The 16,235-nt window shown below is 25.3% G+C and overlaps 1 protein-coding gene across 1 annotated transcript; it reads left to right on the forward strand.

The window, feature by feature from the left end:
* Positions 1-1,280: 1,280 nt before the first annotated feature.
* On the forward strand, positions 1,281-16,198 carry LOC132920532 (KH domain-containing, RNA-binding, signal transduction-associated protein 2-like). The gene is made up of 8 exons (XM_060982993.1): positions 1,281-1,352; positions 2,586-2,751; positions 3,922-4,034; positions 7,600-7,716; positions 12,392-12,538; positions 13,995-14,220; positions 15,263-15,455; positions 15,711-16,198. The coding sequence occupies exons 2-8, from the start codon at positions 2,664-2,666 to the stop codon at positions 15,781-15,783; spliced, it is 957 nt and encodes a 318-aa protein (XP_060838976.1). The 5' UTR covers positions 1,281-1,352; positions 2,586-2,663; the 3' UTR covers positions 15,784-16,198.
* Positions 16,199-16,235: the final 37 nt, after the last annotated feature.

Genomic DNA, 16,235 nt, shown 5'->3' on the forward strand with positions numbered 1-16,235 from the left:
GGTACTTAAAATAAAAGTAATTCTTTTACATAATATGTACGAGCTTAACATTTTAACTTCACATTTTTTCATGTAATGTCAGCAATGTTTACCTATATGTAGTCGAATTTTAATTAAAATGGTGAGAAGTTTATAAAATCATATTTATTATCCTCACAAATCGCAATCCTTATAATACAAATTTATTTATACTCTGAATATAGGTATATATTATATTAATAAGGACTATTGTAAATTTACAATTAATTGACTTTTCTGTTAATTTGTATATTAAATATAAAACTATAACTCTAAAACTTTATAAAGTTTATAAAGTTACCTATTCATACAAAGTTTACTGAAAATTATAAGGATTTAAAAATAAACCATTAACATTTTTGAAATTTAGTTAAACCTTAAATATAAGTTATTTAACGCTTGAAATACCTTGAATCTTTATAAATCAGTTTTTGTCTTTATTGATTTAATACGGAGTTAAGTTGTATAATATTTTGACTAATTTAAATTTAGAAAATTATTGTTTTATATTTCTTTGAAATAATTTACCTTCATTTAAACATTTTTTTTTATAAACATAAAAACAACGATTATGTAGATGCTAAAACATAGGTATTTTATAAGTACTGCTTATATAAGCTTAAAATAAATTTTCAAATACCTACAACGATTTATCATATAAATAATTTATACTATTTTGTGTATTCTACTAATTCCTACATATCCGTCTAGCTACCCTATATGTAACTAAACATAAAGTATTATTAAATATATTATGTAATTATTTTTTAGACTTAGATAAATTACGACTATTGATCACAGTATCACAAATTATTTGTTCATTTATTGTTTAAATGTTATAGAATTATCTTATGATCTTATACATACATATTTTGATTTATTTTTGTGTTTAAATATTAATCTTTAACTGAGCTTAATTTTTTTGTATGAAATAACTATATTAGGTTTATCAAAAGCGTCGACTTTACAAATTTAACTATATTTAATTTCAGTTAGTGTATTTTATAATGCCCTGGGATTTGATATTATTTTATGGAATGTTCATAAGCTGTGTCACTGAAAGTTGTGAAGTGCTTTATTTAATCCTTTGTGTCCTAATTGTATCAGTGATTAAATTGCATTTATACATTTTATTATGGCATGATGTAGGTAATAATATAATTTAAATTGTATACATCATATTATGTCACTAGATAGCGTTGATATCGTCATAACGACGAGGGTATACGTAAAGCAGCCCTTTCATAAAGTTTAGTATAGGTTTAACTTTTCAACAGAATTATATCACTTGAAACATTTTCCCGAGGATATTATATTATTTGTTGTATTATTTGGTAAGTCAGTATAAATTATTTAAAAAATACCTTCGTGTTACAGCAATATATATATTATTTATTATATAGTTATTATAAATGTTTATTATTTTTTAATTACCCACTCTGATTTTTAATACAAATACGAACATTTTTTTTTTTTAATACAACTCATGAACTATATAAAAAAAAAAAATTATAATTATATTATATTATTATATAGAGTAGGTAAAATTATAAAATTAATATACAGTATTGTTTTTTTTTTTTTTTTAACTTTTATAGTGCTTATGTGATGTTGATTAGGTAATTAGATTAACGAACAATAATAATATTTTTATTATTATTTTAATACATAAGCATAGTATTCAATTATCAAAACTTTAAATTATTATGAAATGAAAATTGATAGATCATATTTTTATATCTATTAATTTGTTAATTAATTTCCCTATATAAAAATTAGTTTTTTGCAGACTATGATAAATAGCAATAGGTATCTACATAGTAATCATTTGTATATATTATCTACGATGATGTTGTTGTCATAATAATTCCATTCACGCATTCACACACCTTTACTACAATTATCAATCAACCAGACCTACGTATTTAAAATCAGTTTGGTTTTTAAATATATACAAGCGTATAAATCATACATAGGTAACCTAATATATTTTTAAGAAGTTCGTGTAATATGTCTAAATATAGTTAGCAAAACTAAATACTAGTCTAGACGTTTTAGAGCATAAATTATATTATTATGGGTAAACATAACCGATAATTATTTGAAACGAAATACAGATTATATGTCCATCACATCTATCAATTTTAATTACATTTTTCTTTCTTAATGTATTACATATGGTGAAGTGAATCAATAATGAAACTATAAGTTGTTGTCTTCTTAATTATTATTTATACAACTTTTAAAAGTAGATATCTAGGTATATGTGCTACTATTAAATCATTCAGTGGCGAAGCCATGATTTTAAAATAGGGGGGGGCACAAACCCAAAATACTAAAAAAACACAATAAACAATTAATAATAACAGTTCATTTTTTTTATATTAAGTTGATACAGCCGATGGGGGGATGTATGGTCCATTGCCCCCCCCCCCCCCCCCGTGGCTACGCCACTGCGTGTATGTATTATTATAATTTATAACTGTTTCAAAATAAATATTCACGTACTCGTTAGGAAACAGCATTGGTTTTTTATAAAATTAAACTTAAAACTTTCAATATTTCAGGTTTTAAGCAATTATTGTAATCAATTCACAAAAATATTAACGTAAAATAAAATTTCAAACGGATGATTTATTGCTATCATGTCAGATATGGATATTGTAGAAGTTGACGACGAGAATCAATTCCACGGCAATAAAAGTGAAAATCATAAATTAAATTCTCAATCAGGTAATTTAATGTAATTTTAATTCATATGATTTATTTGATTATTAACTTAAGCGTCTTTAGAAATTGAATTTATTCGTTAATCTTTCGTATTGATATTAAATTATATAAAAATATATAATGATTTGTTTATGATAACAAAAAAAAATATATATGATAGCGTGATATAATAATGTATAGTTTTATAATTAGTTACCGTAAAAGCCAAAACACAAAATGAATTATTTAAATATAAACATGGAATTACAATCACATCTATAGATATAATCGTATTCAATTACTATCGTGTCTTAGACATCGTATATATTGAGTAAAAATAACGATTTTGTCTCATTTTTCTAGCATTAAGTAGTTATTGTATACTATACCAGGTTAGCGTGCTAAAGTCAAATTTACGATAGTCGTAAACTAACATTCTGTACCTGGCACAGTATTACGTTTTGTGTATTTGCCAGCACGGTGTTGAACGATAAAAACGGATCGCACCTACAAGTGACAAATTTAATTTAAAACTTTTAAATGTTAACTCGTCATTATTTAGGTGTGTAAATGTTAAATTGATAAAATTCACAGTTAAAAATTATACGAGGATAGAATAAAGTGACTGAGCATGTTAGGCACTCGTAAGTCGTTACTCATAAATCATTCTACTTCGCCTGCCTTGGTTTAAGCCAACATATTGTACTGTATCTTTTGAAATTGGAAAGAAACAACGATAAGTCATAGAATTCGAAAAACTATTATGACCAAATTTCGGTTTATCCAAAATTGATTTTAGATTTCAGTTTTAAATGAGAGGACTGTAAATTTCAGTTTTTTCATATCAAATTCTTAAAATGTGTATTTATTGCTTATTTTCAATAAAAAAAAAGTCATTACAAATTATTTTTATTTGATTTTTGTACTTAGTATACTTTCGTTTTATATTCATGAAATATTCAACCAATTGGTAAAGCTATATAAAAGATATCAACCACTTTTACTACTACTAAAAAAAAATGTAAAAAATAATATACTAATATAATTAATCTCTTCGAGATTCTAACAACTTGTTAGTTCAAAATCTATATTGTTATGCATTTGCAGTCATACAAAAATATGTAATAAATCCATAATTCTATCTTAGTTTAATAACAACGCAAGTATTAAAGAAAAATATTCTTATCATTTTAGAAGCTAGAAACGGAGGAAAATCAGAGGGTATTCGTCGAATGGTGGACATAACACGTGACAAACCAATTAAAGTTTCCATCAGGGTAGCTGTACCTGTAAGAGACCATCCAAAGGTATGCACTAGGGATACATCATTTACAATTAGATGAAGGAAATAGTTATTAATAATTAAACATAATTATAATTAATAATTTATTATGACGTATCAATATTGATAGCGATTTTTAGATATTAATATAAATTAGATCTTTCAAACACAAACATTATGTACAAACTGAGTACACAATAGTCGATACATCGTAACCACATTATTAAACAATTAAATATTCATATTGTTTTTAAATGTACCTACATAAGTAATATGACTAGGAATACTATACTATTTTATAAATTTAAAATACTTTTAAATCTAAAATATATATTTATTATCCTATTAATATGAATTAGATGAAAATGATATCCATTAGAATATAATGATTAGATGTATATAAATCTAAGACTCAGAAGCGAAAGGGAATTATATGACTTTATTAGTATTGTTGAAAATGGCGATCCCGATTTTCCATCAAGAACGTGTATGTTTTTAAAAGAAAAACATTGAAAACTATTAATTTTATTTATGATTATTAATTATTTTTAAATTAAAAATATTTGTACCTACCTAGCTATTATATAGTATAATATATTTGAAAATTACCTAAAATTCTACAGCATTAACATAAAATTATTTTGATTAATATTTTATAATGAATTAATAAACTATGTAGGTACTTAAAAATTACGTACCATACAACGTTAAATAAAAAAAGAAATGTATATTTTTCGAAATAATTGCAGATTATACACAGCCGTATTGGTAGATAACTTAATCAACGATAGAAGTGTGTCCTCACATGAACACACATCACTACATCAGTTTAGTACTTCGCATATCAGCAAAGTATATAATATAATATGTAGCGCATAAACAGAATATTGTATAAGATAATCATCGCATGCGTCCGGGTCCGCCATTACATTAACCTCCTCCCCCACCCCAAATTTTATATTCATAAAAGATACTGCTCTCATTATAACACGTATGCTCGTTATGTAAGTTAGTCTTACAAGGCAAATATTTATGCCAACGGTAGGTATAAATGTATAATTTCGTGCAAAAATGATGTATATGTAGGTAATTAATTTATCTTAAGTAAAAATATATTATGTTACATACTTTATTATTTTATTACTTGTTTTTGTATCAGTTATAATTGTTCATTTATTAATATATAAAACGAATTAATACATGATTATTAGAGCAAAACAATAGAATATATTATAATATATATATAGGTATAATACAGTGGCGTAGACGGGATTTTTCTTCGGGGAGGAAGGGGCTGCAGCACCATCAGCCTAACCCCTGGCTACGCCACTGGTATAATATTATATTGTAATGTTATTGTGATATAAATAATTTAAAATAATATTTGACCTAGGGTCAAAAGTAGAAAAATCTCAGTAGATACTTTAATTGGAAAAGTAGCGGGAAAACAATGCAACGCCTGCAATTTTCGAAAATTCGATTTTCTTTTTTTTGTTACAATTCAAAAACCAATAACTATCACGAATTTCAACACTATATATTTACCATATTTTATTTATTTAATTAATTTCTGGACATATAACATAAATTAAAAATATTTTTCTTCTTTTTTTCTAGAATTTTTATCGTTATAAATTATTTTGTTCTCTGTTAAAAAGTTTAAAATTTCAATTTCAATTATTTTTATACAAAAATTTAAATATATTGGAAATACATTTGTAATTTTAACGAGATTGGATAAAACTATTTCTACTCGTATGTTATTTAATCATTTGTGGTAATTAAAACCTTCCGTCTTTACTTATGCCGTTTTTTTTTCTCTAAATAATTTCATTTAAAAAATATTTATTTTTTTTTGTGTTATCGAGGACCGGAGGAAGGACTGCTGTTGGCATTACTTTCCCTCCGGCCCCAAATTTAAAGAAAATATTTAGACTAATTTGTATTAAGCTATTTATATCAGAAATCTATTAACATCATTCTGCAGTTCATCAACAAAGTTCGTAAGTTGTTTTTGTCTTGTGTCAAATTATGACATAAGTTTTTGGAAAAATTTCAAATTATTGAATTAAGAATTTCCTTTTATTTATTATTGAATTCAAATTTAACTAATCCATTATATCTTCTTGTGACGATTTATACTCGAATCTTTATATACAGCAGAAACGAGTTCCTTAATATTTTTTGAGTTAAAATTAAAAATATTCATAAATTATTAATATCAATAATAAAATCAACGTTTAAAATTTAAATGAATTAAATATTAATACAATTCTATATTACACTCGTATTAAATTATTAATATTTCGTATTGTAAAAGAGACAATGGAAGTAAATTCAATTTTCAGCTCAATTTGTGATGTATTAGTTTGCCTAAAATGTAGGCAAGGAATGTCAAAAGTATATTTTAAAATATACAATTTTAACTATCAGAATTTGACTATAAAATATTTAGATCGTATATTTTGCATATATTAGCTTGTAATAGTACGTATTTAATTTTAATACATTTTAATCTTTAACTGCTTATACAATTTTATTATGTATTTTATTCTATTGTAAATATGTCATTTTTGCACAAACATTTCTCTAGCCCTCCTTCTTTATTTTTTAATTTACGGCTAAACCGGTATCGCACAAATTCACACGAATGGCGCACTAATATTTGACCGAAAAAAAATTTGAAAATTGAAAAAAGGGGGGCTTGTGAAATGTTTGTAATTTTTGCACTGATATCAATAATAATAATAATAAATTAAAATAATTCCAAACTGACAAGTAATTATTTAAGAAAATGTTGTCCCTATAATATTATATAAAATTAAAGTATATTTTTATTATTTACATCCAACTTAAATATTTTTATAAATTATCCAATGACTTTTGTTTTAGTTGTTATTGGGTGGGCCAAGTATAGAAATATAGCTACGTAGGTTTGCTATATATATATCTATAAAGCATATTATAAGCCATCGTAAGCATTTGTTTCTTTGGCTTATACTTTTTGAAAGTGTCCTAACTCCTGATTGTTTTGTGATTCTCAGTATTTCTTTTATTTTCAAATATCTATTATATTCTACAATTCCGGAAAAAGCTACCGTATGAAATATGATAGATTATTTTAGGGAGCAGTCTTGAAACTGAGTCGAACAATTCATATACTAAAATAAATTCAAATAAGAAATACGAGTATATCGTTATAAGTTATAAACATATTTATACAATAGTTATGCAAACCGAAACGTATTTTTTTAAACAAATATCGTTAACATGTTTTGATTTTTGTTTTTAATACAAATTTGGAATTTTAGATTATCTGCTTATTAAAGCTATAATATTATGCATGCATTTATAATTATGTTACTTATAATAATAATTTTGATAACCAACAACGACCACAAAATGAAATAACATGATCACAACTATTATCTTACTTACTTATTTTATGTTTGTATTTTTTACAAATTAATTTTTATATTCATAGATACGACCGATACAAAAACAGTTTTTAATATAATTATGTCTTATATAGTGTATACAAATAATAGTTAAGATTTATTTTATATCTAAAATATTTCGTATGTTTCCAGTTTAATTTTGTAGGGAAACTATTAGGACCAAAAGGCAACTCTTTGAAGAGATTACAGGAAGATACCATAACGAAAATGGCAATACTCGGTCGTGGATCTATGCGTGATCGGAACAAGGTAATTGCATTATTGTCCTTAAGACCTTAATATCGCTGGGTGTTTGTTCGACTAAACAATTATTATTATCACGGACTCGCTTTGTCCGTGATTATTATTATTTATAATTGATATGCATATAAATGTTATATGCTAGACCACGGGAGTTCAGCTACCATCAAATGTATAATATGCGTAAAATCGGGTGCGTCAAACCCATACATAGATTAAATAAATATATAATATATTGTATACTGATTATGTGTACGCTCCAGTTGAGGAAGACGAATACGCTTGATTACCTAAGGGAATGGATAAGATGGGAAATTATATTAACTATTGTTTATACGAATATAAGCGTGTCAACGGCGGGACAAAACGTTTTACTGACACGCGTTTTAATTTACCGGAGTCTTATTATGTTGTGTACCTATACATGAGCCCAAATGTCTTGTGATGGAATTCAAAATAACTGTATCTATACGGCGTATAAGTGCACAATTCTCGGCGACAATATTTAACCCAAAACTAAAAGCTATTTTTCCAGGTACGGTTTTTTTTTTTATAGTTAAACGATATACATGGTTGATATCACATGCACGTGATAAATCCGATTTTCACGTATGAATTACTACACGTATTCGCGCATATAACATTTATACATAAACACATATATAATATCTACAATACGCAACATAATAATTCTATATTCGTATATGCGTATTTACCACCACAAACTATTGCGCGTTTGCGCTATTTTTCCCGTTCTATTTTATCACCGAACTTCATCCCCTCTACGATACCGGTCGATTATTATAATAACCAATATACCGTAAAAGTATACTTATAATAGAACTATACGGAAAACTGTAGTAATTCCTCCGGGGCGTACATAAAATCACATTCAGTATGGTATAAACTATAAATGAATAATATCGAAATGAATAATCTCGGTCCTTTCTTTAACAACATTTTATTTATAACATATTGCTTTGTATACGCTGTTAAAATGTATACTTTATAAATATATGTATAGGTATTAGGTACACTGTATGTGTTTTAAATTTTAATCAAAACGTGTAGCGACATTTATACGATTTACATCAGATTTAACGTTATTTATTAAAAATTGTAATAAGTGTTTACACGTCTGTTATTGACAAACATTGGACATTATTAATAATGTTTCATTTACAATTTTGATTTCATAATAGGTGGATTTATATCGTACATCTAAACGTATGGAATATATATACAGGCTTTAGACATATACCAGTACATGGTTTTATTATATCATATATATAATAAATAGTGTTTAAAGTGTAAGTTATGTGTATGATGTGTCAGAATATAAGATTTGATTTTTTTTTTAAGTTAAGTAATTGATATTTTATTGCCTAATTAGTAATTATTATGATTATTTAAATGCATAAGTCATTTAAATTGTATAGTTTATAAGTTATAAAATATAAATGATCATTTCACGAAAAATATTATTTATAGTGAATGTTATACTGTGCAAGTACTCCCTAGGTAGCTACTAGTTGGCTGGCTAATCGCTAACGTACCTATACTTAAACATTAGGACATTTTATAAAAAAAATTAAAATAAATAAAACAAGATTACTAAAATTATCTGTTGAGCAATTAGTTTAAAATAAATGTGTATCTCTAGTATATAATATGTATATAAATTATATTTCTACGATTAAAATAAAGTATGTATTTAATACGGTAATCGTAAAAAAAATTCTAATATAAGTGAGTAATTAATTTTATTTTTTTCGTACTTATCAATATTTTTATTTAATATATTTGCCTTAAAAATTTAAAAGTAGAACATAGATTGTTGTTAAAAGAGCAAAAAGTATTTTTTTAAATTCATACAAATAATTTTCAAATCAAATTTAGGCAAACGCAAAACCGAAAACAAAAATGTTTTTCGAATGCATTGATTTATCATTGCTTTCAAAGTTTCAAATACAAAGCGCCATCCCAAGTGATTCACTTATCTTACTTATAAAGAAATACGCGATACCTATATGTAGATGTATAATGTATAGGTATACCGCATTTTTATATTATATGTATAATATAATAATATATTGTCAGCTACCCGGTAAAATTACTACGAGTAAGTATAAAGTGGTTTTAAAATTATACGGACACTTCAATATGTTTATTATAATATAATATGGTACTTTAATTAATAATTATTTTTAACAACTATAAACTATTATTATCAACAAGAACTAATTAAATAATTAAAAATGAATAGGGCAAGTATTTTTAATGCTCTAAAATATAAAAAACGACTTAAAATTCTTAAAATACATTTAGGTAGGTACTATAAAAATTTATTTTTCATCGTTTAAAAAATGGTATAGTGGAAACGTGTTCAAATGTGTTATGGAGTTTTTCAAGTATAAACTTTAAAATATTAAATACACTAAAATAGAAGTACCTATTGTATCAAAATTATCAAATCTTTAAGTATTTGTAGATAATAATATATGAAAACAAGGGTCGACGAATATTGCATAATACGAGTATTTGCATATCTTTTACACGTTCTGCACTGCCTATCTGACCATTTTGTACCTTTACCGAAAGGCTAGTTTTTAGAACAACTTAACTAGGTTTTTTACTTTTTACAATTTTTATGTTCACTTCAAAAACAAATAATAAAAAATATTTTTAAAACTTGAAAAATGCCCCGAAAACTTGAATTTGTCAAAAAATGCAAAATAAAAATATCATTGAAACCATCAAGATTCTCTCAAACATATTTCACATATAATGGACATATACAATATACATAAAAACAATGCATGATACATATACATATATAATACATACAAAATACAATAAACATAATAATAATAATAATAATACATCATATTAAAATAAAATCTGGGTATTCACACTAATCACACGTTTTGATATAATAGTAACAAGAAAAAATTTGAATAAAAAATTGGTACCTAATCATTAATTACTTGATTTCAAAGTGACGAATAAATTAAAACAAATTGCAAATATTGTTATAGTGCTGTTAGTAATAATATTTTAGTATCAAAATTAATCGTAAAATGTTCGCCCCTTGGGTATGGCACTTTTGCACCCCTAACCCTGCACGCTTTCTCACTCTATCCTGAACATGGCTTGATTACACAAATACTGAATATTAAAATGAATAATGATATATTTATATATGTATATACGATCAATTAAATTATAGTATACACATTATATAGATAATAACCGATAGGTATAGACGCATTATATTTTATTTAATATCTCTATATCTTTATGAGTCATGACTGTACCTATATTTGTACAGTCAGGGTAAAATGGTAAATTAGGTATAAACATTAAATTATCTTAAATGTTTAATAATATATCAGTATTGGAGTATCTTTAATGTGTATTTAAGTTATACTGTCTAGTGTCAAGTACAAAAAGATTTTGGGTAGATAATTATTGATGTATTGAATTCGAAATATGTTAGTTAGTAATAGAATGATATGATATTGCTCTCCTAGTATCCTACTATACAAAATGAACTATAGAAGAAGCGTGATATAACTATCAAGACTTAAGTGTAAAAGTGACTTTATAATAAGTTTAAATATCATGAACAATATAGCTACGAAAAAGTAATGGTAGATACGTGAAAGTTTATTCGTGTACGGAAATAGGAGGCTTTTGATGTAGGACTTAAAACTTACTATAGAGTCTTGTATAATATAATATTTTATATGTACGTATTATTATGTAGTTTATAGATGTCTTTACTATTTCTATCAAAAGTTAAAATTTTTAACAATGTTTCTTAGATACCATCGTGATTATCTTTCAAAACCATTTATTTTTTACTAAAAGTTTTATTTTCTTTATTTATTATCAGTGAAATTGAACATAAATGCATGAGTGCATTACTTATAAAAATAATAAAATAGTATTTAATCCTTTATCGTGATTTTAATTGACTTTTATTTATGAAGCAGCTGTTCAGCATACACACATTTTAAATTACAAGTAATATTTTTTTTTACTTTTTTTTAATAAAACTAAAATTAAAATTGAGTTGGTATTTTTAGAAAATAGCATGCAATGTATAAAATATAGAATATACGTACAGCATTAACAAGGATAAATCACTATGTTTTGTGTGCGTTTATATACCCATGTTTTTATTACCTAATCAATTGTTCAATTTTGTTTTTTATGATACTTCTTAAAAATCTGAAATTCTTAATTTAAACAAATATGTACCTAATCGAAGAGTTGAATTATTATTTTATTAATTTCTATTAAATATATTCAAATACTGAAATGCTATTTTTAATGTGTACCTATAGATAGGCTATAAATTATAATATATATAGTTAGGGGGCGAATGGATGAGTTTTTATGATTTGTCGAGTTCCTACATATACATTATGAGTCACTCTGTCATACACAGCAAGACACCGTATAGGTATTTCTAAATGTAAGCAATCGACTGAAATAATAAAATATCATGTTCAATTCATATGGTTTAATTATTTTAATGATATTATACTTAATATGTAGGTACTATAACAATTGTAACTTGACGTTGTATACAACTTCATTTTTTTAAGTGAAATTATGTAAATACTAAATAGTATTTAATTAATATAGTTTTAATTTATCTGTACTTCGTTTTAAGGAAGAAAAGTTAAGAAATTCAGGAGATCCAAAATTTTCTCATCTCAAAGATGACCTTCATGTTGAAATAACAGCTTTTGCTCCTCCAGCAGAAGCACACGCTCGTATTGCATATGCTTTAACAGAAGTCCGAAGATTTTTAGTACCGGTAAGTATTAAAAATATTTTTAAATTAAAATTAAAAATGTAACCCAAATAATAAATTCCATTGTGAATGATGTAATAAAATATTCATACAAAGTTGTATATTAAATATAATGAATTGAAGAACTTTTTTATTATTAAAAACCTATTAACAGATACTGGATTTTGGTGAAATAACTTGTGTGGGAGGTATTACAATTTATAAATTAATATTTATTATTTTCTTCCCAATATTTTAAATAAAAATCATAATTATTTATGCATTATTGATAGTTTTGACTAAATTTTATAAATCTATATAAAATTATAATATAAAATCTTTTTTATCATATTATGCATAACTAATAATATAATATATGCTTACATTTAAATACATATTCTATATTATACAATATGCTTATGATACTTAGATAATGCTATTAAACAATACGGTGGCTCGGTGGTATATCAATTAAGATGTTGAAGATATGAGTTTATTCAGCTTATGTACAATATAATATGTACATATAGCTATATAGGTATAAGTACCTTCATTTTAGTATAATTAATTAGTTGATGCCATACTACGCATATTTAATCTATTAAGGAAACCAATGTAAATCAACACATTGGTGCTTTCATTAATTTTTTAGAGGTTTAAAATTAATTTTTAATATCTAAATATGCATATAATTATATAGTATACGGTATTAGTGCATTACGTATTACTAATGGTACTACATGCATAAACAATATAGTTGATTATAAATTTTAAGAGTTTAACGTAATTGCAGTAAATCCTGTTGATTCATAAAAGTAATTCATCTTAAATTAAAAAAAATATATAAAAAGTATATTTCTTTTATAACGACGTAGTTGAATAAAATGTGGTGTGAATTAAAAGTAACTGAGATTTTAGATAAGCGTCGCTATTTTTTTATATGTACCATTGAGTGGGACTGAGTTACAAAAATATATTCCAGTTGACTCGTTTAAGATAGTTCACAGCTTTAACACAAGAGGGTGGAAATCCAGACCATAGGATAATTGTATAAACGTAGCATTTGATGTTTAAAAAAACATTTCATTTTTAATTACGTTTACCCTACTATTGACTTGCCGTTATACCATCTCGACTGTTAACAACTCAAAAGACATTTTATTCGTCATTATTTGTTCAACAAATGTTCAACATAATCATTTAAATTTTAAAGTATATCATATAAACATGTACATATATATATATCATATAAACATGTACATATATATATATCATATAAACATGTACATATATATATATATATACACTATATTATTGAGTGGTGCGATGAGAGGGAGTTTTAAGACTTAAATAACTCATTCGTAAATTGTTAATTAATACCTACTTCCGTCTGCGCTGAAATTTATAGTTTACGGATATATATTATTAAATTCGAATTTGTAACTACTGATTGCTAAACACACTACTCATCTGATTACAGGATTATAACGATGAAATACGACAAGAGCAAATGTGGGAAATGCAAATATTACAGAAGGGATCGGGGGACGCGACCGATTCGGAAACTGGCGAGAGCGGATCTTCGTCTCATTCCGTGGACGATAATCGCCAAAATTACAGCGCCGTTCATTCAGCCGGAGAATGTTCGCCGGTGCACACCAAACACAGCAATATCAACACTAATCAAACGATAATTAACGCATCAGGTACGATATAATATTATAATCACATGTACACATAATAATTGGTCGTCTAGTATTTTCCATTTAATATAATATTATACGAATAGTAGGTACTAGGTATATATACCATGGTATACATTTTATATACTTAAAGGTTACGACGATTGAGTAGTATTAATTGTGGATACAACGTTGCCTGAACTTCTCCGCATTCATTACATTTTACTATAGTTGTGCAAAGATTCCGTTTTCAACGCCCTCTCATTCTCGTCCTATGATTACGTTTGCCACGGCATACTTATACTGCTGTAGACCTACCTATTTGAATAGTTTGTCTAAAATCGATTGGTTAATGACGAAAGTTTACACGAATAGTATTTCTTGTGTCACCTATATGTGTATACAGTGTATTATAACATTTGTATAGCTTAACGCGCTGTGTTTAGACAGATTTATTGGAGCTCACTGTTTACCCAACTTAATAAGTGGGTCTTTGAGCATTGAGCAAAAAGTGGTTTTCTGTTTTAAGCCGTCTGAGGTCTAACGAAAGCCGAAAAGGCGTCTCACAATTTGAAATAAATTTTACATAATTCATATTAATATTTAGTGTAAATCGATTAATTTAGGTATTTAAACACCTTACAATTGAAACACGTATTTTTAATAGTTATAAAGTTATAAAGTTATAAGGTTAGGTATAAGCAATACCTATAAATGGTAAAATTAATGTAATACTAATACAGTAATACATAACCTAATATTAAAAAAAAATTATTAAAAATAAATGCATTTAATATTAAAAGTTAACTTTACTATTTTGAAAATGTTAGCTGAATTGTTTTATGTTAACGTAGTGTATTTTATGCTGCTAAATTTGATTTTAGATTAAAATAAATAAAATATGGACAAAAAATAAAGAAAATTAAATATACATATTTTAATGATATATATCTTTGAAAGTAATAGCTTGATATTTGTTCCTATAGTTTAGTTATATTTAATATGATAATAATAGTAACAGTAGTCACAAATCAGTAGTCAGAATACATTTATCTTCTGGATGTAGAAAAACATGTGACTCCAAACAATTCAAACGGGTTAACGGAAACTCCAGGAAGGAAACGTCCCCTGTTGTCTGGAGAATGTGCCAAAGTATCAATGACTCCATCAAAGCGAACAGTAATGGCAATTCTGGCAAGAGCTAGAACTGCACAAGTACACGTCAAAGACATGGTCACATTTTCGCCACATTTCAATGGGTAAGTTTTACACTACTATTAGGTTTAAATTTACACCTTTTATTTAAAGAAAATTAAACATTTTACACATTTTTTTTTCAATATTTCATTTATATATTTATTTCACAATATAATGTTTTATGTTATTAAAATAAATTTACAAATGAAGAATCTACTTATGTATATATATATTATATAATATATATAATACTATACATCATTATGCCAAAACTTTTTTTATATCCCAATGTTTTCTTTTTTTCTTTTTTATTGCAGACTCGTTCAGACAGATGTATCCACATACAGAGAAAAGCCTTTTATCCCCACGACCAATCTACTTTTGAACTAAATATAATATAATATAATACTTTTCACATCATTCATAGATTACCCGATCAAACTTCTCTGTAGTCATAACGCATGGAAGAATGGGTCAATATACTTTTTAATCATTATATAATAATTAATATACTACCTAAATAATTAATTTAATTTAAAACAAGTCAGTTTCATTTTAGTTAATGTGTAGTTATTATTTTAAAACTTCATTAATGATTATAATGACTAGAAAAAATTGCTCAATATATAATAAAATATATTATAATAGTATTATATATTTTCAACTTTTATAATATGTAAAATAATATCTTACGAGTTATCTATCTTCAAAAAATAATAAAAACATTATAAATTTGATCATATAAATAAAATGATAAAATTACATTTACTTCCTTAATAATATCACAATAAATATTCAACATTATTCTATTTATGCATAGTTTATAATAATAATCCAATAAA

Source organism: Rhopalosiphum padi, chromosome 2, assembly GCF_020882245.1.
Source record: "Rhopalosiphum padi isolate XX-2018 chromosome 2, ASM2088224v1, whole genome shotgun sequence".
Taxonomy (NCBI): Eukaryota; Metazoa; Arthropoda; class Insecta; order Hemiptera; family Aphididae; genus Rhopalosiphum; species Rhopalosiphum padi.